The 22,844-nt window shown below is 39.4% G+C and overlaps 1 protein-coding gene across 1 annotated transcript; it reads right to left on the reverse strand.

Moving 5' to 3' along the window:
• Positions 1–19,614: 19,614 nt before the first annotated feature.
• snx10b (sorting nexin 10b) lies at positions 19,615–22,484 on the reverse strand. Its single transcript, XM_073847956.1, has 4 exons — positions 22,352–22,484; positions 22,163–22,263; positions 20,180–20,281; positions 19,615–20,017 (listed from the first exon to the last, which is right to left on the reverse strand). The coding sequence occupies exons 1-4, from the start codon at positions 22,442–22,444 to the stop codon at positions 19,798–19,800; spliced, it is 516 nt and encodes a 171-aa protein (XP_073704057.1). The 5' UTR covers positions 22,445–22,484; the 3' UTR covers positions 19,615–19,797.
• Between the last annotated feature and the right edge of the window lie 360 nt (positions 22,485–22,844).

Below are 22,844 nucleotides of genomic sequence, written 5' to 3' on the forward strand. Positions count from 1 at the left end.
CTCTTAGATTAATGTACATACTGTATATTTATATTGAATCTAACAAATGAATATAAGAATGAAATAAACATTCACTGAGCCTGATTCTACAATATATGTCTCTAAAATTGTATTCTTGACCACTCTAGATTGCTCCTGACACAAGCATGAATCTCACTGTAGTCACATTCAACACCACAGGCACCAAAGTGTGTGGATTTAATTTCTCCCCCACATGTACGACGTCACATCAGGCCGTACTGAAGGAATTCCTTCTGAAACAATTACCTGAGTGTTAAGCCCTGGTTGTGTGGGTATTATACGAGTAGCAGGTGTGGTAATTTGAGTCATTTGTGGCAGCGTAATGATGAATGGTGTCAGGAGTAAACAATCAGACCGAGGGAAGTGGATCTACTGCAGAGTAAGGAGAATTTAGTTTCATCATAAAAGAATTCTCCCTTCCTCTATTTCACTCCGACACTTTTATGCTTTTTTTATTTTCTAGCTTATTGCGGCCGTGGGCCACGTGCTGATTTATATGGTCTGGCAGGGATACAAGGGACCCTCAAGAGACCAGGCCCTCCCTCCCAAAGCTCCACGTTCACACACACACACACACACACACACACACACACACACACACACACACACACACACACATATAGAGCTCACCCACTGGGCACTTCCCTTTCTTCCTCTAACAAGATATTAGTTTGGTGCAGTTCTGGCACTGTTATCCATCACGTCGAGGGGGCTGTATGAAACAGTGCGCCTTTAAGCACTGCACACACTTATTTAAAATGTGTCTGCGGAAATCACTTATTCTCATTCATTTAGAAACAGGTTACAATGATGCCATTTTGAGGTGGTTTCCTCTAAGGAGCTCTTTGTCTCAATAAGTGCAGTACAATGGGCCATAGATGAATATAGCTACAGGTTAGAAGTGAGTTAAAATGTATTGTAATGCATGTGATTTAAGCTGTATGTGTGTAGCAAAGTCCATATCTATTTATTATGATACAAAGCAGGTGAATGAGTGCCGATAAAACAATGTATACAACAGTTCTGGTTCTCAGATCTAATTGGTCAAAGAGTGAGTAAAGAGAAAGTGGCCTGACTAAAGAGGGAGTGTTGCTATAACAGTTCACAGTCTGTCCATGTTTCAAGTCTCTGTATTTGAGGCCTAATGGGATGGACCTTAGTGCGGGCAGATGCACATTTTGAAGTACTGCATAAGAAACGAGTGATGGAAATGCCAAATTTCAAAAGAAAATCCCTTAATGGACAAGGTAACCTGACTAACCAGCAGACCGATCCTGTTGCACAGCATCTATAATGTTATGGTCATTCTGAAATGCCCAAGCAAAATGTGTCCTCAAAGTATTTCTGTATAAATGCCTTCCAGAACTATCTTACCCAACCGCGTTCCTAAACAGCAGACATTCCCTATCCGAAAGCCATGATCGCATTTATTGTGTTTCATCTGCTCTCTTTAAGGCGTAAGTAATTGATTGTATATGAAAAATATTATATTCAGTGTCTTCTCCCACTTTTCTTTGTGATATTTAGTGGCAGTTAATCAGGAAGTGATGATTTTGTACTCTTTGATTCATTCGCAAATGTTTTATGCATAAGTTGTATGCAATGTATGCAATGTTTTGTGCATAAGTTAAATTCGCAACTTTAATGTGAAGAGTCGTGACAACAGAGTAGGGGATCCACTTGCAGACTTTTTTTAAGTGTGTAGTCAGATAGGCAGGGTTGAACACCAGCAAACAATATTATCCAAAGCAGAGGCAAAAGAGTAATCTACAAACAAGCAATAGTCAAGACAGGCAGCAAACAATCACAAAAAAACAAGGTAACAGTCCAGGGTCAAAAGAAAAAACTAGAAAACTGGAAAAATACAAAACTAGGAAAACAAGGAACACATGGAAACTATGATGGCTAGGAATAAATACTCAACAATTTGTGTGTTTGAGTGTGCAGCTTTTATAGTCCTTCTGATTGACAATGGGAGGAGTCAGTAATTGGTTTCTAGGCAGGGGTTTCTGGGAAATGCAGTCCGGGTGGAGTAGCAAAGGAATGAGATGCCCTCGAGAGGAGCTCATGCACTCCATCTAGAGATTGTGACAGCAACTTTGGATGGAAACCCAGCTTGTGAGGACTTCTTTAAGATGGTAGATGGTAATCAGTTCCTAGAATGGAACATACTAGATTACATCATTTTCAAAACTCACAGCTCTTAAAATTGTTCATGTTTCATGAAGCTTTTGGTTACTGAAAGTTTTTTTTTTCAGCTGAACAACTGGCATGTTGTTAAACAACATTACAGCCTATTGAACAAACTGTACTTTTATCCTTCACAGCCTTTATAAATACTGTTTTTCACCTACTTTGTAGTTAGGAAGTATGTGATTTTGAATAAAGCCAATATCTTATTAAATAAGTAATTGAATTATTCACTCAACTGATTCATTTAAAAATGAAAAGATTCATTCAGGAATGAATTTACAAAATGTTGCTCAGGAATACATGTATTTTGTGGCAGACTAAAAAGAAAGTAAGACAAAGTAACTGCCAATATTGTGTCTAAAATGTAGGTTACTCAGTATTAACTTATTGTTTATTGAACTAGTCTATTAAAGTTCCACTGAAGTGCTTTAAAACGCAGCTTTATTCTGTGTGTTGACGTTATTGACCAGACTTAATTCGCCCCAATGGAAAACATATTTACACTGTCTGAATCGTTCCCTATCCCCTATAAAGTGCCGTTCACCCATACAGAAAATAAAATTCTGTGAACAAGTGACCTAGCGGGATGCTTTGGATTTTAGAGAACATTTGATTGGACAGAAGGATTGATGAGAAGCTGAAGTGCAAGGTGATGTCATCAAAATTGTTGATCCATATTGGCCGAAGTTAGAGACTGTAAGTTTTGAATGCTTATATCTTCTAAATGCAAATTGTGTCATTGTTTAGCACACTAGCTTGTAGATAACCTTAAAGGAGTAGTTCACTTTCAGAACAAAAATTTACAGATAATGTACTCACCCCTTGTCATCCAAGATGTTCATGTCTTTCTTTCTTCAGTCGTAAAGAAATTATGTTTTTTGAGGAAAACATTTCAGGATTTCTCTCCATATAATGGACTTCTATGGTGCCCCCGAGTTTGAACTTCCAAAATGCAGCTTCAAAGGGCTCTAAAAGATCCCAGCCGAGGAAGAAGGTTTTTATCCAGCAAAATGATCGGTTATTTTCTAAAAACATTTACAATTTATATACTTTTTAATCTCTACACAGAGTACACACAGAGCTAGACAAGATGAGAATTTGACGTTAAAAAGTATATAAATTGTAATTTTTAAAAAAAATAACCAATCGTTTTACTAGCTAAGACCCTTCTTTCCTCGGCTGTGATCGTTTAGAGCCATTTAAAGCTGCATTTTGGAAGTTCAAACTCGGGGCACCATAGAAGTCCATTATGTGGAGAGAAATCCTGACATGCTTTCCTCAAAAAAACATAATTTCCCTACGACTGAAGAAAGAAAAACAAGAACATCTTAGATGACAAGGGGTGAGTACATTATCTGTAAATTTTTGTTCTGAAAGTGAACTACTCTTTTAGGGCTAACGTAATCATACTAGAAGCCAAAAAACTTTAACTTAGATTTAATGGGGACTTTACAGCAGTGTATACTAGCTTTTAATACTGTACATTATAAGTAGCATCTATTTTTCATTTATTAAAAATAAGTGCTACTTATGGCAATCATGCTGTTTACACAAATTGCTGTAATTACCCACAACACTTGACTAATATTTGGGAAAAACATAATCTTGCTTGTGTGATACTGGTTAAATATTTTTGTGAAGATATACTCGAATTCCCTTTTTTTTTACACATATTTTTTCAGTACCTTTCATACAAATACATTCAAAGTACACACAATAATATGCAGCTGCTCTCAGTACGACATCTTCAAGGTTATGTCAAACCATTATAATATGAAAGAATCTGAAAAGAAAGATTGGAATATAAAACGTGTATCTTTGAATTTGCCCTCTAGAAGTATTTGTGAGATGAAGGCAACTTGATACCGTTTAATACCCAACCAAATGACACTCGGCTCACGAGTCACTTCACAGCGCTGCACACACAGTAATTTCTTCATCTCCAGCAGAAATATGCTCTCCCGCCCGCAGTGACGGGGACCCCATCCGAGCGGAACCAGGCAAAGGTAGCCTGTCAAGGCTGATGAATGGGGGACATGCTGCATCCAGATTCATTTCCCTGCCGACAAGTGAGTGACGGGGAAGATGCCTGGCTTTGGCAGCGGTGGCATGGCGGGCTGTTTTTCAGATGGAGCTTAATGTTGAGACAGGACACATAGATGAATCCCCTCCCCTTTCAACTGCAGTCTAGATCCTGATGGAAGACAATGAGTTATTGCAAGGTGATAGAGCGTATATATTGTATGAAAGACACAAGAAGCTTTTGAAGAGGATCTTGCTTGTAGATCACTGTACCCATGTCTGTATGTTTGTAATTCAATTTCAAAGCAAGCGGCCATGTGTGTTTGTTGGCACCCTATAACAACACATTGTAGGACCTAACACACCTGTTATCTTTTACATGAACCTATATTTTTCCGGTGGTGGCACCAGGGCTGGTCCTGGTTCAGCTGAAAATGTAGGCAATTTGGTGGCTGATTTGCATGATCTCATTTGTATGTTTTTACATGATACCCCACTTAGGTTAGATTTGGGGTGGATCTACATGCTTATATATACTGTATCTGTGTGTGTGCTGTGTATATGTATATATAAATACACAAACATACATGTATATATTTAAGAAATATTTACACATATATTCACACAAACTCTTATTTTGGATGTGATTAATTGTGATTAATTGCATCTAAAATAAAAGTTTGAGTTTACATAATATACTGTGGGGGTGTGTGTGTGCTGTGTATATGTATATATAAATACACAAACATATATGTATATATTAAAGAAATATTTACACATATATTCACATAAACTCTTATTTTGGATGCGATTAATCGTGATTAATCACATCTAAAATAAAAGTTTGTGTTTACATAATATACTGTATGTGTGTGTGCTGTGTATATGTATATATAAATACACAAACACATGTATATATTTAAGAAATATTTACACAAACTCTTATTTTGAAACCAAATAATCACGATTAGTTGATTTCACAGCATTAGCTTTAATATGAATCAAATAAAACAAATTTATATAGATTCACCAGGTCATAAAATACAGGTCCTTCTCAAAAAATTAGCATATTGTGATAAAGTTCATTATTTTCTGTAATGTACTGATAAACATTAGACTTTCATATATTTTAGATTCATTACACACAACTGAAGTAGTTCAAGCCTTTTATTGTTTTAATATTGATGATTTTGGCATACAGCTCATGAAAACCCAAAATTCCTATCTCAAATATTTAGCATATTTCATCCGACCAATAAAAGAAAAGTGTTTTTAATACAAAAAAAGTCAACCTTCAAATAATTATGTTCAGTTATGCACTCAATACTTGGTCGGGAATCCTTTTGCAGAAATGACTGCTTCAATGCGGCGTGGCATGGAGGCAATCAGCCTGTGGCACTGCTGAGGTGTTATGGAGGCCCAGGATGCTTCGATAGTGGCCCAGAGTGTTGGGTCTTGCGTCTCTCAACTTTCTCTTCACAATATCCCACCGATTCTCTATGGGGTTAAGGTCAGGAGAGTTGGCAGGCCAATTGAGCACAGTAATACCATGGTCAGTAAACCATTTACCAGTGGTTTTGGCACTGTGAGCAGGTGCCAGGTCGTGCTGAAAAATGAAATCTTCATCTCCATAAAGCTTTTCAGCAGATGGAAGCATGAAGTGCTCCAAAATCTCCTGATAGCTAGCTGCATTGACCCTGCCCTTGATAAAACACAGTGGACCAACACCAGCAGCTGACAAGGCACCCCAGACCATCACTGACTGTGGGTACTTGACACTGGACTTCAGGCATTTTGGCATTTCCCTCTCCCCAGTCTTCCTCCAGACTCTGGCACCTTGATTTCCGAATGACATGCAAAATTTGCTTTCATCTGAAAAAAGTACTTTGGACCACTGAGCAACAGTCCAGTGCTGCTTCTCTGTAGCCCAGGTCAGACGCTTCTGCCGCTGTTTCTGGTTCAAAAGTGGCTTGACCTGGCGCCTGTACACGGTGGCTCTGGATGTTTCTACTCCAGACTCAGTCCACTGCTTCCGCAGGTCCCCCAAGGTCTGGAATCGGTCCTTCTCCACAATCTTCCTCAGGGTCCGGTCACCTCTTCTCGTTTTGCAGTGTTTTCTGCCACACTTTTTCTTTCCCACAGACTTCCCACTGAGGTGCCTTGATACAGCACTCTGGGAACAGCCTATTCGTTCAGAAATTTCTTTCTGTGTCTTACCCTCTTGCTTGAGGGTGTCAATGATGGCCTTCTGGACAGCAGTCAGGTCGGCAGTCTTACCCATGATTGCGGTTTTGAGTAATGAACCAGGCTGGGAGTTTTTAAAAGCCTCAGGAATCTTTTGCAGGTGTTTAGAGTTAATTAGTTGATTCAGATGATTAGGTTAATAGCTCGTTTAGAGAACCTTTTCATGATATGCTAATTTTTTGAGATAGGAATTTTGGGTTTTCATGAGCTGTATGCCAAAATCATCAATATTAAAACAATAAAAGGCTTGAACTACTTCAGTTGTGTGTAATGAATCTAAAATATATGAAAGTCTAATGTTTATCAGTACATTACAGAAAATAATGAACTTTATCACAATATGCTAATTTTTTGAGAAGGACCTGTACTTACTTTTTTCCAATGAGAACAGGTTGAAAATCTGAGGTTCTGAGTGAACATCCATTCTCTGTGTAATCTAGGTAATTTTGCAGACATATGTTGTTTTTGTATTTTTGAGCATTCACTTGCTCCATAAGATGCTAATTGTAAAATAACAAACGCTTACTGTATGTAACTAATGTGATTTCTTGGGCTGTATGGAAATGGTTACTTTGGATATTGATCTATTTGTACATGCATATAAACAAAGTAAAGGTCAAATACAAGCTAAATAATGGTAATGAATCTGATGTGTGTATGAGTGAGCATGTGTATATTGTGAGACGATATGCAGTTGGTATCATAAAAAGTGCTGACAAGCCCTGAAGCAGATGGTGGTGTCCCCTGTGGAGTCATTCCCCTTTCTGTCACCTTTTGTAGCTTCTGTTTGTGGAGAATTCATTCTGCTCATTCAGCATGAACAGATGACCTCCACACACTATGATGAACACAGAAACACAAACACAACAGAATCATCAGCAGTGTCAGAAATTAACATTTAGGTACAATGTTAGCTCCCTGTTTTATTTTTTATTTTTCTATTAAAACTTAATGTTATATCCAGTACTTAGTGTTGGGTTGAGTCCACCTAAGTCGAGTCCGAGTCGAGTCCGAGTCTTTAACCATTCGAGTCCGAGTCGAGTCCGAGTCCAAATGGGTCGAGTCCGAGTCCAACTAAACACTACTGTTTTTCAGTATCTTAACCTTGTTTTAACCTTTACAACTAGAATAAAGGAATGACAATTTAAATGTAAAAAAAAAAAAAAAAAACGCTATTTCATATTGCCATTTGGATTTTGATTTTGAACCATCTCATAATTGGTGTCCTGCTCAGCAAACTTTAAAGTCATGTAACAGAAGTTATAACTTGTATTGTGACATTTCAGAGTGAAACAGCTTTTAGAATGTGAAAAATTATAGGGCAGGACTTGACTTTATTTGCTGTTATATAGTAAATGTATAAATTCAACGGGGTGGGTAGAAAGCTTAGTGAATGAGACATGAGGAACAAAGAATGCACGTCTTATCTCTGATTTTGGCTGTTTTGGGTTTTATATGACAGGGTACATGGCATTTAGATTTTTTTTTTTCTTGGATGAAAATGAGGCTGTAGCGTGTTTACCCACCATGCAAACCACGCAATTGCGTGGGGCCCTGCGAGCTGGGGGGGCCCTCTGCGATTTTTCCCGAATGCGACCTATTTCTCCCGCGATCGCAATTTCGTTCTGCGGGAACGCGATAGCGCAATTGTCCCGTTGGAGACCCCTCCGGAGCTTGATCACTGGGCCGCCTCCCAGAGGTTTGCTTAGGGCCCCCCTAGCGTAAACACGCCCCTGGCTGTAAGGGGACAGTTTTTAACTAACAGTCTATGGAGGCCATGGAATAAAAGAGGAAAAATTAGAGTTTATATTTCAAAATTCTGACTTTATTTTCACAATATCTCACAATTTTGATAAGAAATGACAATCTACCTTTTCCCCTCAGCTCAAAATCATGAGTTTAAATCCCACACTTCTGACATTTTTCCCCTCAGAAAACTCTGTTGAGATAATTTGAGTAATAAAGCCCGAAATACAACATATAAACAACATATTAAAAAAAATCTGATTTGTGAGATAAAATAGGCAAATTTAATATGACGCAGTCTGCTGTAGCAGGTTCACGTTGCTGTCGCTTTAAGACCGGATGCACAGATCATATATTGTGACACATCTGTATTACTCCCAACTGTTTAAATTCACTCAAGACAAAACCGTCTGCATTTGCATGAATACTCTCCAAGACGGTGCATTTAGACATAACTTTTCATGTAAGTGTGTAGCAATAACATGCAAAAGTAAACTTAATTCAGTATTTGCATGCTGACTGAGAGGCGCTTTCGGTGAGCACGCTTTGGGTGTGTGTATGCAAAGAAACCAGCAGGGTTTCAAGTACAGGCAAGACTTTTAAACACGTGTGAATACTGAATGTCACTTTCGTAATAATGCATCAGTAAAATTTCCCATCAACTGTCCCTGGACTCGGCTGGACTCGGCAATTATTCCCGAGTCCGAAAAGCTTGAGTCCGAGTCAAAATGCATCCAAGTCCGTGACAAGTCCGAGTCCGCTAAAAATTGAACTCGAGACCGGACTCGAGTCCGAGTACAAGTCCGAGTACCCCAACTCTACCAGTACTTCATTGTTGTCACAGTTCTGTCTGTTTATGTCTTTGGTTTCGCCCATTGTCTCCCCCTGTTGATTCTGTGTGATTTGGTTTTTCCCTCGTCAGCCCTGATCCCCGTCACCTGTGTCTAATGATTAGTGTGTCTTTATAAGTCTGTCCGTTTCTTGAGTTCAAGGTCGGTCGTTAAATGTTGTATTAGTGTGTGGATTCTCTTGCCTGTTCCTGAGTGTTCCAGCCTGCTTATCTGAAGATTATATTAAATATTAATGTTTATTGTTTACCTCGTCTCTCGTCTCGTCAGTCCAGCACGTATCGTAACAGGAACGACCGACCGAAACAGTTTACCCGGCACTTTCCCCTGCGTTTATTTTCCCGTCTTTTTTCCCTCAGTGTTTAGTTTATTTTTGTTTGATTCATTATGGACCCTACTGTTCGTCTCATCCTCCTGAGGCAGGAGGAACGCTCTCTTGAGGACCATACACGTGAGTTCATCTCCCTGGCAGAACATTCCCACTTCCCGGATAGCAGCCTATGCATCTACTATCACCTAGGACTGAATCCCACCACCAAGGCGCTGCTATCCGGGGAGGGTCCTCAAGAGAGCCTGCCGGACTACATCGAGTGGGTGTTGGCGTCCTGCCAATCTTCCTGGACTGTCGGCGTCGTCGAGGAGGACGTCAGCCCCACTCACGACCCAGAACCCAGCCAATCATCACCCCGACACGCTGAGTTACAGCCCGAGCCCACCGACGATGGGGAGCCAGAGCCGAGAGCGACAGAGCCAGAGCCGGACCCATCGGACCAGGTGCGAGAGCCGACTGCAACATCCGCGACGGTGGAGTATGACGTGGAGCAAGAGAGGGCTACAGAGAGCCCTGCCCACTGCACCACCGCTGAGGGTGAGCTTGGATCTAATTCTGGGGATTTAATAGACTTCTTCTCGGATCTTGCCCAAGATAACTCATGTGACTTAATAGACTTTTTCTCTGAGCCACTGACCTGCATAGACTTCCCTCCCACCCGCCCTCGTCTGTCTGAATCTGCCTGGTCCCCGCTGGTTCCGCCCAGCCGTCCTGAGTCCCCGCTGGTTCCGCCCAGCCGTCCTGAGTCCCCGCTGGTTCCGCCCAGCCGTCCTGAGTCCCCGCTGGTTCCGCCCAGCCGTCCTGAGTCCCCGCTGGTTCCGCCCAGCCGCCCAAAGTCTCCCAGGTCAGCAGTCAGTCCCCCAGCTCACCCTCAGCCCACCACCTGTGCAGTGGGCTCGCCGCGGGACTGCCAGCTTCCATCGGCGTCTCGGCTGGAGGATCCCTCAGCTCCGCCTCCAGCCTCCGAGTCCAGGACTCCGCCTCAGCCCTTCGACCCCGCGGTTCCACCACGGCTCTCGACGCCCTCCTCTTCACCGTCGCCCGTCGATCCACCAGCTCCACCGGGCTCCATCGTCTTTCTGGCTCCGCCCTGGTCAGTCGTCACCCCATCGGCTCCTCAGGACTCTACTCCTCCGGCTGTGCCTCGTCGCGCCGTCCCACCGGCCCCTTGGGACTCGTCCTTCCTGCGGGCACAGCCTCCATCCTCTGTCGCTCCGGCTCCGCTGCGGATCTCCGGGACTCCGCCTCCGCCTCGGGCGCCAGAGCCTGTTCCACCTTGGCCCTCCGGATCCTCGGCGTCACCCCGGATCATCGGCTCTCTGTCTTCGCCTCGGGCTCCTTCTCCATCTGCTCCGCCTCTGTCAGTCGGCCCCATGGAGTCGGCACGCCTTCGTCCACCATGGTTCCTCCCTCCGTCGGCTCCACAGTGGGCCGTCATCATGGCTGCGGTCTGGGTCGGTTCCTCCTGCCTTAAGCCCCACCCATGTCCTCCCTGGCTCCTCCCTCCGTCGTCGCCCCTCTGGACTGTCTGTTCTGTCACCTGGACTTTTGTTTTGGTCCCCCTCCTGGGGTGGCGTCCTCCGCCGAAGCCTCCATGGACATTTTCTGTTTTCTTCGCCCCTCTTTTCTGTTTTGTTTTTCTTTTTCTACGGCGCGAGGACGCGCCTATTCGGAGGGGGGCGTAATGTCACAGTTCTGTCTGTTTATGTCTTTGGTTTCGCCCATTGTCTCCCCCTGTTGATTCTGTGTGATTTGGTTTTTCCCTCGTCAGCCCTGATCCCCGTCACCTGTGTCTAATGATTAGTGTGTCTTTATAAGTCTGTCCGTTTCTTGAGTTCAAGGTCGGTCGTTAAATGTTGTATTAGTGTGTGGATTCTCTTGCCTGTTCCTGAGTGTTCCAGCCTGCTTATCTGAAGATTATATTAAATATTAATGTTTATTGTTTACCTCGTCTCTCGTCTCGTCAGTCCAGCACGTATCGTAACAATTGTAATCAATTAATTAACACAAACTCCCAATCTGATCAATTAGATGGAACTATGAAAACGTAAACTAACATTGATACACAGAAAAATTCTTAACAGATCAACAGTTCGTTCAAAAATGTCATGCTTTTTTTCAATCTTGAAAATTCTGTTTTAGAACAGCAGACCCTGTGGAGGACCTCTTGTTGAAAACACTGGCATCAGATGTAAGACAGTGTTCGCTTCAAACTGAAGGTGAAGGTCTGCTCAGTTTTTAGTGCCGTCATGACAGCGGAGCGGGACTGACAGCCATGGCCATTCCTGCTCCTCTTCCCCCTGTGGCAGCTCAAGGTTAACAGTCTGTAGAAGAGGGAAACAGACAATTACAGACTAGTCAATAGCCCTCTCAGAGTGGAGCACTATAGTATAGCGCTGAAGTCAATAGCAGCATCTGAAATGGCTTCCTATTAGCTGTATGCTGCATGGCTAAAAAGAAATTTACTGTCACAATACTCGTCTCATTTAGAAGACAGCAAAAGAGGCCCATTGGGTCTGGCATTGACTATTCCTAAAAGAAGCAATCAGTCATTTCTTCCTCATTAAAAAGTTTTAAAGAAATGAATTGTCAATGAATAAAAGGAAAGAAAAAAAGAAAAGAAATACTTTTAACAGAGATGTACACTCACATGAGATGACAGTCATATCAGTGATCTAGAAAAAGCTATTTTATTTAAAATGTAGTAAGGCATCTCAAGGAGGCTGCCATTTTTAGATCACACCAGTAACTGAATACTACTAACAATATTTCACAACCTAATCTCATGATGAAAACGTACAAGTGGGAACTTTTCACAAAACGTGAAATGCTTCCTGCCTTGTACGTTATGTGACATATTCAATGTGAAATGTCCACTGAAAGACACTAAAATAGTGTTTGTTTTTCCCCCCAGAACAGTTGAACATAGATATGGTATGTTTATTTGACGTTGGTTTTGTATGTCAAGTAGTTCTGACTTGAAATGTCCATTATGTGGCGCTATAACTATAGTGCTGTGATGTTTTAAAATAACATACCATCTGCACTACACCTAAACCTACCCGAGAGTATGAACAAAAGCGAATGTGACGTAAAAATCGCAAGCATGCCTTTTTAGTTTGTTTTTCAATCTCTCATCTTTCAGCTCTTTCATCGTGAGTCACATTTTTCACAAGATTCATACCCAAGGATTCTGCATCCTAAGTTCAATTCAACACACAACACACCAATTGAGGCCGCTCCCACGATAGTTAATTGACATGAACGCCTTACCTTAGACCCGCCCTCACCGAGCTGAAACAGTCCGTCTCCGACCGTCATTGTGTTGACTCAGATGACTCAGAGAGTTAACGATTGAGGTGTTCTGTTGTTGGATGTAATAATGAACATAGGAGTAATCATTCACTCCCGACATCTGATTAGGGATTAACGTTGCTTTCATTTTTGAAAGGACAGCACTGATCATGATCTACATATGCGTTTATGTTCATGCAAATCATTCATGATGCAGCTTCACCCACAGCAGAAGTGAGTATAAGTGTTTTTTAGTGCATCTATGTAAATGGCCTTCCGTAATGTGCTAGTTAGCAAGTTTCGCAGCTAAATGCAGCTAAAGTAAACATTACAGCTGGTCATCCTACAGCAGAGGGGGCGGGGCGAGCAGAGCTCATTAGCATTTAAAGGAACATGCAACAGAATAGCTTGCTCTAAAAAGGGCTGATTTTGACAAGGTAAAAAGAGTGTTTTTTTTTTACACTACCATTGAGAAACTTTAACCAAAATATGTTATAGACTTCTCATTAAGACCCTAAAGAATCATATCAACTTGTGGAAAATGGGCATCTGATGACCCCTTTAACCTTTAAGCGACACTCTCCGTATATTTGAATTCTGAACAGCCACAATACGTACCTCAAGCAGCGCAAGAAAACCGAAGCAATATGTGCCTGTACCAACTTAATAAAAATGTGCCATGGTCACAAAATCGTGACATTTCACTTTGAAACTGTCAGAAAAAAATGTAGTAAGGTATGTAATTACGGTGCTGCAGAAATGTATATAGAAGCATGTTTTTCAATGAGCCTGGGTTGATTAAAGAATAACTTGCTGTTTTACCAAAGAATATTCAATATCAATGGCAAGACATTTAAAATGGACATCGGATGCAAAATTCACTTTTACATTGTGTTTGCATATAAATGTGTCTTAGCAGTGTGTTTTCTAAACCCCCCAAAAACCTAAACCATCTCAATTACCAACTGTTTTGAACATCATACTGTCCCATATTAGTATATTTCCACCCTCAGCCAGTTGTATTTAGATGTAAAAAATCTAATCATAAGAGTCTTCAGTTCCTCCCGACATCAGAGCCACTGAGAATGCAGTGGATTAGTTTCGTTTTTGATGGTAATGTGCTACCGAATACACAAAATGGAAGAGAGGGGTGGAGTGAGCAGTAGCTCATTATCATTTAAAGAGACATGCGGTCACTATGAACAGAGCTGTTTTTGACAAGGTAAAAAGGTGTTGTTTTACATGACCATTGAGGAATTTTAACCAAAGCCATTTCATGAAGACCCTAAAGAAACATTCCAACTTGTGGAAAATGGGCATCCGATGTTTTAACATAGTTAGTTTTCTAGATTTCCTGAAAAATGTTTTCCAGACTGGAAATAACAGCAGTGAAATAGTGTATCTGCCCTATTCCTGGACCTGGTCTTGGCCCTAAACCCATAATTGGACTGGTCTGTCTTCAGCAGGTGAACGGCGCTCTCATTTGAATATCAACCATGTCCACATGCTGGACCATGACAGCTTCATTACCGCCATGTGTGAAAGTGACGGGAGGGGTAATGCATACGGTACACTCCTGCCCACTGTGCTCTCTGCCTTCACAGCCACAATTTCTATCTCTCTCCCTCTCTTTCTTTCTCTCTCTCTCTCTCACACATCACAGGCAACTCGGCAAACCCTGTGTGGTTTAATAAGACAGCTTCAGCAGTGTGTCCTCTCAACCCCAATTTGGTGTGCTCCCTGCCGCCCTCGCTGGTCTATGCTGAGTAGAGGAGGTCCAAAGGTGACTTTACCTGTCAGTCATGCAGCCGGGAGCCCTTTGTTTCCCCGATTATGAATTTATAATGAATATCACCCTCACCTCTGGACGACACAGTAATCTAATTAATGTAGCAAATGTGTCAGACGTGTTCTAGCTAACGGCATATGACATTAGCATAGCATAGCTTCCTTTAGCGCTCTGTAGAAGCAGTCTTTACAGATGGTGTACAAGGCTTAGAGTTCAATAATAAACACTTTTTTGGAAATAGGACTGATTTGAGTAAAATAGAGTTGTTATTATTACAATGGGTGCTAACTGCACATGATACAATAAAGCAATGGAATTTTGTGTTAATTAGTCACTACAGCAATCAAACAGCCTTGTGCAATCCGACATTTTTGCACTTAAAAATTGCACTTATTACAGAAATAAAAAGAAATGTGAACTGAATGAATATTTTTTTTTACTCAATTCCATGTTCATGTAAATGTATTATAGTTTAAATATTCATTAAATACAATTGGCTGAACTTACATTTTTATGTCATTACATAATTACTTGCCTTTGAAATAGCCTACTGATAGATAGATAGAATTGCAAGCTGCTTGCAAAACTCACATTACAATAACATATTTCAAATCAAAATTAATTTTTTTTAAACAAAATTTGTAAGGACCAAGCGATCGGCTCTTTTATTTTAAAGCCCAGACTTTCATTACTTGCTTGCATCACATCTGTTTAGGAGACAGTGTTAGTTATTATTTTTTATTTTCTACCAGACATGATTCACAACTAAAGTAAACAGCCTGAAGGAACTCACGGAAAAACAGATGCTTTAGATGTTACAGTATAATTCAAATGTCAGTTGTTCTGACTGGCCTGCTGAATAAATAATACACCTCATGAAGATGTCACAGCAAGGGCCAAGCACGTCATCTCGGAAGGTGGACAGAATGACAGGCCGCTGACATTAACCAACACAGCAGCCTGCACTGGGACTCTGCCTGTCAACATGGTGTTGCCCCAATACAGCCGTTAGAGCGGCTTGTCTGTTTGACGCATACACACCTCCAGTCTCTTTTACTGGTATTTGTGCGTCCGGTGGGAGTCTCAGGCCCGGTACTGCCAGCACTGTGATCAGGCAGCTGAGTGTGTGCAGAGCCTATTAAGACGGTCTCCATCGTTAGAGAGACAGCAGCAGCTGGCCGTCAGGGTTCTTAAGGGAGCCGTGGCGAGTGATGTTCAGGGGGCAGGCGATTAGAGGAACATTTCAACCTGTTGGCGACTCTGCACATATGAGCCTTTGCCTGCAGTGTGAGAGGTATAAGTAAGATGGGGCGAGGGAATGTCTTTGCAGTGAAAGTGTCAGCGTGACTGTTTCTTTAAGATGAAGTGTGTAATTTCTGTGCCTATAGAGTGATCAGATAGATTTGCGGAAAATTATGGTTTCCAAACAGGTTTTCCACTGGCATTGCCAGATCCACCTAAAATAAACCCAGTCACAAGTAAGAAATAATTGACGACGGGCTTTTGAATTCTTAGAAAACTTCATCATTAACTGCATTAGTTTGCTATCAAACGCTCAAATGCCGTTGCTAGGTCTAAAATGACGTTTTGGAATTAGTAACGAGGGTATTGGATGAGCTGTGTAAGAAATTAATCCTACTCACAATAGCACCGTAGTATAAGAATTCTATGAAAATAATGCAATTATTAATGAAGTTTAGACAGACCAACAGACAAGCAGACAGATGAAAAGGGAGAGAGATATAAAGCTTATGAATGACCTCTCTCAGTCTGTGCGTCTCTCAAAAGTGGTTGGCGGCATCGTCTCTTCTAATAATGAAACTTTAAGTTCATTTTCTTCAAGACCATGTTGTTGTTACCTTGCGTATGAGAACTGTCATGTAGTTTTAAAGTTGTTAATCGTCAGATCAGTGCTAACAACATTAGCACATATGCTAACTTGTGTGCAAACTGTATGTGTGTGAGAGAGTGGTAGAAATAGAGTATGTGCTTTCTATACATAATAAAACGTAATTTTGTGGAAAAAAACATGGAAATAATCTGTCGTTTTTATCCTATTGTTTACTGTGCTTATTTGTTTGGCCAATGTCGTTGTGGGTTTTGGTTATTTTGCCGTTTTAGGCTGTAAGGACCTTTGAAATAATTGAAATCTTGTGGCGAAGTGATGTAGAAATGTAATATGGATAAGTGCTGCCTAGAAACTACGTTCGCTGTGCGTTTTCCTGAAAATAATGCACACCATTAGAACGTTCGTCAGCCAATCAGATTCAAGCATTCAACGGCCCGTAGTATAATTGATAATAATCTAATAATAATAATGAAATCCGTGAAATACCATTAGCACCATATTATGGAGGGTTTGCACTTATGTCACAATTTGGTCAGTTACGCGGATGCGCGGCAATATTGGCGATACTGGGACGTAAACAACAGCATGAATTGCACGGTTAATGTACTACTGAATATGTTGTTCTGCTAATTTATGATGTCTAAACCACGGACAAAATGTGTGGAAGCCCCTAAATCATATAGAAAAGGACTTAGTAAGCAGGAAAGGGCATAATATTTTGAGAAAACTAAAATTAATAGGTGGTAAAGATACGTACAAGCAGTATTAATCAAGATGATAAGAGCAAACACACATGTTGTTCCTTAGACAGTTTTTTGCACTTTTCTCCTTTCAACTTTTGGCAGTCTTTAGTACTCCAAATGTTTTTCTCACTCTGACCGATTAGTACAGCCCAAAACACGACAATAATTGATCATTTTCAGCAGCAATAATGAGCAAAATGTGTGAGTTTTGTTCGGTTCAGTGCCACCAATATGGCCTAATAATAACACATTGTGAAAACACTCTATTAGCAACCCCCATTTCTATTGCTTCCAGCCTCCAACCCATCGAGTACAAGCGGTATCACATTCATGCGTCATGGTACTCTCATGAAATCATGTCGAAGACTGACCCAGAAGAGAAAAAATTATTGAATAATGTAAGTATTTTTGTTTTCTTTGCACACAGAAAGCATTCTCGTAGCTTCATAAAATCAAGGTTGAACCACTGATGTCACATGGACTATTTTAACAATAGTCTTTACTACTTTTCTACGTCTTTACTACCTTTCTGGGCCTTGAATGTCTCAGTTGCATTGCTGTCTATGGAGGGTCAGACAAGCTTTTGGATTTCATCAGAAATATCCTAATTTGTGTTCCAAAGATGAACGATGTTCTTACGGGTTTGAAACAACATGAGGGCGAGTACTTATTGACAGAATTCGAATTTTTGGGTCAACTATATCTTTAATAATGATTCATGTGTAAATGACTTTCATTGTAAACAGCTGAAACAGAAAGCATGACATTGCCAAAATATTATCATAGAGAATGAATTGGTACCCAGCTAAGAGGGAACATTCTCAGAACGTTCTGATGAGGATCTCTTAAACAGTGTTGGGGAAAGTTACTTTTAAAAGTAACGCATTACAATATTGTGTTACTCCCTAAAAAAGTAACTAATTACGTTTACTTTTTATTAAAAAAGTAATGCATTACGCTACTTTTGCATTACTTTGTAAATCTAGACAGGGCTTACTTGTTTGTTTTTTAATATATAAACTTCGATTGTCAGCAAATGTAAAAGCCCTTTCACACCAAAAAGTGAAATGCATAAACCTGAAGGAAAAGTAAATTCACGTCTATACAGGAGAATGCAGGATAAAAAAGTTAAACACTCTTCAGCAATAAAAAAACAATAAAGCACAAATGTTAGTTTATCTAAAGTCATTTTTGCTTATTAGTATGGTTGAACAACATGGATCATCAAAAGTCAGCAGCAAAGACATAAACACCTCTGTACTGATTTCTCTTAACATAGGGACAGGAGACTTGTCAGTCAATAAATGTGAAAACAAATTAACTGGCGTTACTTATTTGAAAAAGTACTCAGATGAACCCTGACAAAAAAAAAAAAAAAACGTATATTAATGCGATTTTTAATGGGGGACCCCCTCAGAAAGTGATTGAGCTACTTTTGCGCTAGTTTTGAGTAGCAATTTGTTTTAAAACCTGGCAACACTGGTAATTTTCATCTATTTCCAGTAGCTAAATGTCCTGCGTTCTTGAACGGCGGAGTGCTACAGTCTCAGAAATGTTGTCAATGTTTCATTTATATAAATATATTACAACAATAATACAGTCTTACAACGTAATAAAAAATCATGCTTCCTGAATTCAAATCATCCAAAGAATTTGTTTTCTTCAGGCTGCTAATGCGCATGTGCGTTGAAAAGAATCAGGCTATTATTTTATGTAATAGGCGATTTAGCGATACTATCTATTCTATTAAATATGTAATTAGTTCTGAAACTGTAGCTAAAGCGGGACTGCAGCAGTAGTTTTGTATGCCCATATCTCTCTGGCATGCTAACCAGCCACACCATGACCTTTGTTGTGACCTAAAATATATTTTTGCCCTGATGATTTCAGATATAATTTAGTTTATTGAATAATGCTTGCGGCTATTATTTTGATGGCTAACGTATACTTCACACTGCTTGCTTTTGGCAACAGAAGAGCATACCTTTATCCTCCTGTTCTAAAATGTCTCAATGATTTGATGTCCCAGTCAAAGCCTGTGAAAGCAGTGGATGATTCGAAAAAGGGAAAATACTGCTTGCTTTGAGGGTTTTTTCTCTTGAAATGAAATGTTTACGATTTTGCAGGCATGTGACCGTTAGTTATGGACAGTTTGAAGAGCTGCGGCGCCATCTTCCGGTCATGTCTGGCCTCACACGATTGTTAAATATTTATGAGAAGGCACAATTTGTATGACATCCAGACAATGATCTTTTATGGCTAAGAATGGCAATAAAATTGTTTGAGTAGAGATTATTATTAGGATTTAGCTCTGTGAGGTCGGGTTTAAATCACATAATGTCCTAATGCTCTGTATTTGCTTATTAGGATGGGGTTATTGCGTTTAAGGGACTTCACACGCAAGCATAAATTCCCTCTCGTAAACCTCTCAACGCACATCTGTAGTTTTAACAACAAACTGTCTTCCACACAGGCCACATTATGCTTTTATACATTCATTTGATTGCCAAGAAAGACATTAATGTGTGTGCAAATGTGGTTTAAATAATTTAATTTATTAGGCTATCTTCATCAATACAGATTCATCAGTACAGAAAGTATGCAAGTGCAAGTGACTTTTTTCCTGTTTCATTGTCCCTCCTCATGGGCTCTAATCTTCACTGTTGAATATTATCTTCCTCAGCAATGTCTTTATGCATTTAGCAGAAAACAGTCAATCACTCTGGTTCACAGTGCATATCATCCTCTTCTTCCTCCATGTTCCCTTCAGACATAGATTGAAAGCGTTTGTTTCCTGAGCCAAAACTGTGAATGGCCTCAGACACAGTGTAGTGACTTCGGCCTTCAGCGCAGGCCTCCATTTTTTTCACACTTAGTTGGGACTGTAGGAAGAGATGTAAGCAACTGTCCGAAAGCAGCACCGGGCTGTGAACCACCCTTGAGGATGTAAGCATATACAGGAACTGATCACAGAAACCATAACCATTTCAGTTACTTTTTTGAGAATCGAGAGATGAAATACCTGCGTTATGTCACGTTTTTAAACTAAACATATTCGTTCAGTCACGGTTTGTGCTGTAGGCCTATTTTAATACTTACTCTTCTAGAAATTTCCTCAGTCCTTCCATACGGGCTCCAATCTCTCTGGCATTGTTGAGACTGAAGAACGGGTTTTTTGGAGGAAGTTTGGGTAAATGTGTTCTGCAATTCAAAGACAACAGAAGTTCAGTTTTCATTTGTCAAATAGAAACTTGCCCAATGACTGAAATTACATTATGTCTACAATACAGTTGCCTAATATGGTAATTAGCAGCATTGTCATTCTTAACTACAACTATTAAAACATTTTTACATTTTAAAATCAAGCTGAAATAAAATAAAATAGTAACACTTCAGTATGGGGACCAATTCATATTATTAAAATTGGTTATTAGCAAGCATATTACGAATATTGCTAAGCATATTGACTTTGTTAGTACTCATAAAACACATATTAATATCTTATTCTGCCTGACCATATTCTAGATCCCTTAATCCTACACAATACCTAAACCTAACAACTACCTTACTAACTATTAATATTAACATTAATATTAACATTAATAATTAATTGCAGTAATTGGGAGTTTATTGAGGAAAAAAATAGTTAATTGTTAGTTAATAGTGAAAATGTATGTCCAAACAAAAGTATGAATATATATATATATAAAAAAACTAATATGTGACCCTGGACCACAAAACCAGTCTTAAGTCGCTGGGGTATATTTGTAGCAATAGCCAAAAATACATTGCATCAAAATTTTTGATTTTTCTTTTATGCCAAAAATCATTAAGAAATTAAGTAAAGTTCATGTTCCATGAAGAATTTTTGCAAAATTCCTACTGTAAACATATCAAAATGTAATTTTTGATTTGTAATATGCATTGTTAAGAACCTAATTTGGACAACTTTAAAGGTGATTTTCTCAGTCTTTTTGATTTTTTGCATCCTCAGATTTCAGATTTCAAATAGATGTATCTCAGTCAAATATTGTCCTATCATAATAAACCATACATCAATAGAAAGCTTATTTATTGAGCTTTCATATGATATATAAATCTCAGTTTTGTCAAATTTAACCTTATGACTGGTTTTGTGGTCCAGGGTCACATATTATTAAATACTAAAATAGTATATAAATAGTACTAAAATACCCTGGTAATTAGCAACAATTAGTTATTTGTAATTAAATGACCTAATTTGTGTATGTGTTAATTGGGATACACATTGGGTCATTGCTGTGACACTCATATTAACTTATTTAAAAATACATTAAAAATGTAATTTGCACGTATACAATGACTTAAATATATCTATACTATTATTATCATGTTTTTTTTATTTATTTTTGTTTTTAAATTTAAAAATGTCAGGGTGTGACACCTAATTATATATTTAAAAAAAATACATTGAATAATTCAGTAATTCATACAACAACTTCAGTATGCCTTTTATGATGATCATGTTTTTAATTTCTGTAGCAAAATAAAAAAAGTTCATTACTTGAAATAAATTAATATAAAATAATAAAAATAACTAAAAAATTATGTAAATGAAAAAAACAGCAACAGTAAAATTTGTAATGTTTTTTTAAGAAGTCCCTCTGCTCACCAAGCCTGCATTTATTTTGTCCAAAGTACAGCAAAAACTATTTAAAATAACTGTTTTGTATTTGATTATAGATTTAAAAATGTAATTTATTCCTGTGATTTCAAAACTGAATTTTTAGCATAATTACTCGAGTCACATGATCCTTCAGAAATCATTCTAATATTCTGCTTTGCTGCTCAAAAAAAGCATTTTTTTTATTAATATTATGTTGAAAACAGCTAAGCAGCATTTTTTTCAGAAAGTTCAGAAGAACAGCATTTATCTGAAATAGAAATAATGTGTAATATTACAAATCTTTATCATCACTTTTATTCAATTTAAAGCATCCTTGCTAAATTAAAATATTAATTGAACATTTTATATCATTAACCATCTCATCACAGTTACTGAACAAAGAAAATAGCAATAACAGGATGCAATGGTTTACATACATGAGCAAGGCATTTTCCTGCAGCTTTTTTCTTAGCCACACAAACTCGCTGTATCTCCGCCGCACACAGGAACTCTTCTTAGTGAAGGCCAAACTGTTTGTCTGTGTGAATATGAAATATAAAGAACGGTCAGGAAGTTTCTGCTCTCTGCTTTAACCACTCTGTAGCGTATGTTCTTATTGCACTTACGTGTATACAGACTTCGTAATCCATGTAGGCATGCCAGAAATCCTCTTTCTGGATGCGAGGATCCCTTACCCACACGCCAGTGAATTCCTGCATAAGTTCTGAGAACGCTGGAAGAGACTTTACGCATACGCTCGCAAACTCACATTGGACAAGGACACATAGTACTCAGAGGTTAAAAATCAAATGGGAAGAATAAAAGGGAAGTATTTTCATGAGACATTGGCCTTGTTGACCAACTGGGGCTGATTCATGGGAACTGTAGACTGGGGAAAAACACCAGAGCTCATTTTGTGTCTCTGACTGACAGTGGTGCTTCATTTTTACCAGCCACCAGAGACATGGCAGACTATAGCACCGTCATAAAAATAAAAGGAGCAGGAAAAAGCAGCTGGAAAAAATGGGTACCATAATCATAACCCCTGCATGTTTGAAACAACTAGCGGTACTTAAACAGTTATTCATGTACAGCCGACCCTGTAGCTTTTCAAGCCTC

Source organism: Garra rufa, chromosome 9 (genome assembly GCF_049309525.1).
Source record: "Garra rufa chromosome 9, GarRuf1.0, whole genome shotgun sequence".
NCBI classification, from domain to species: Eukaryota; Metazoa; Chordata; class Actinopteri; order Cypriniformes; family Cyprinidae; genus Garra; species Garra rufa.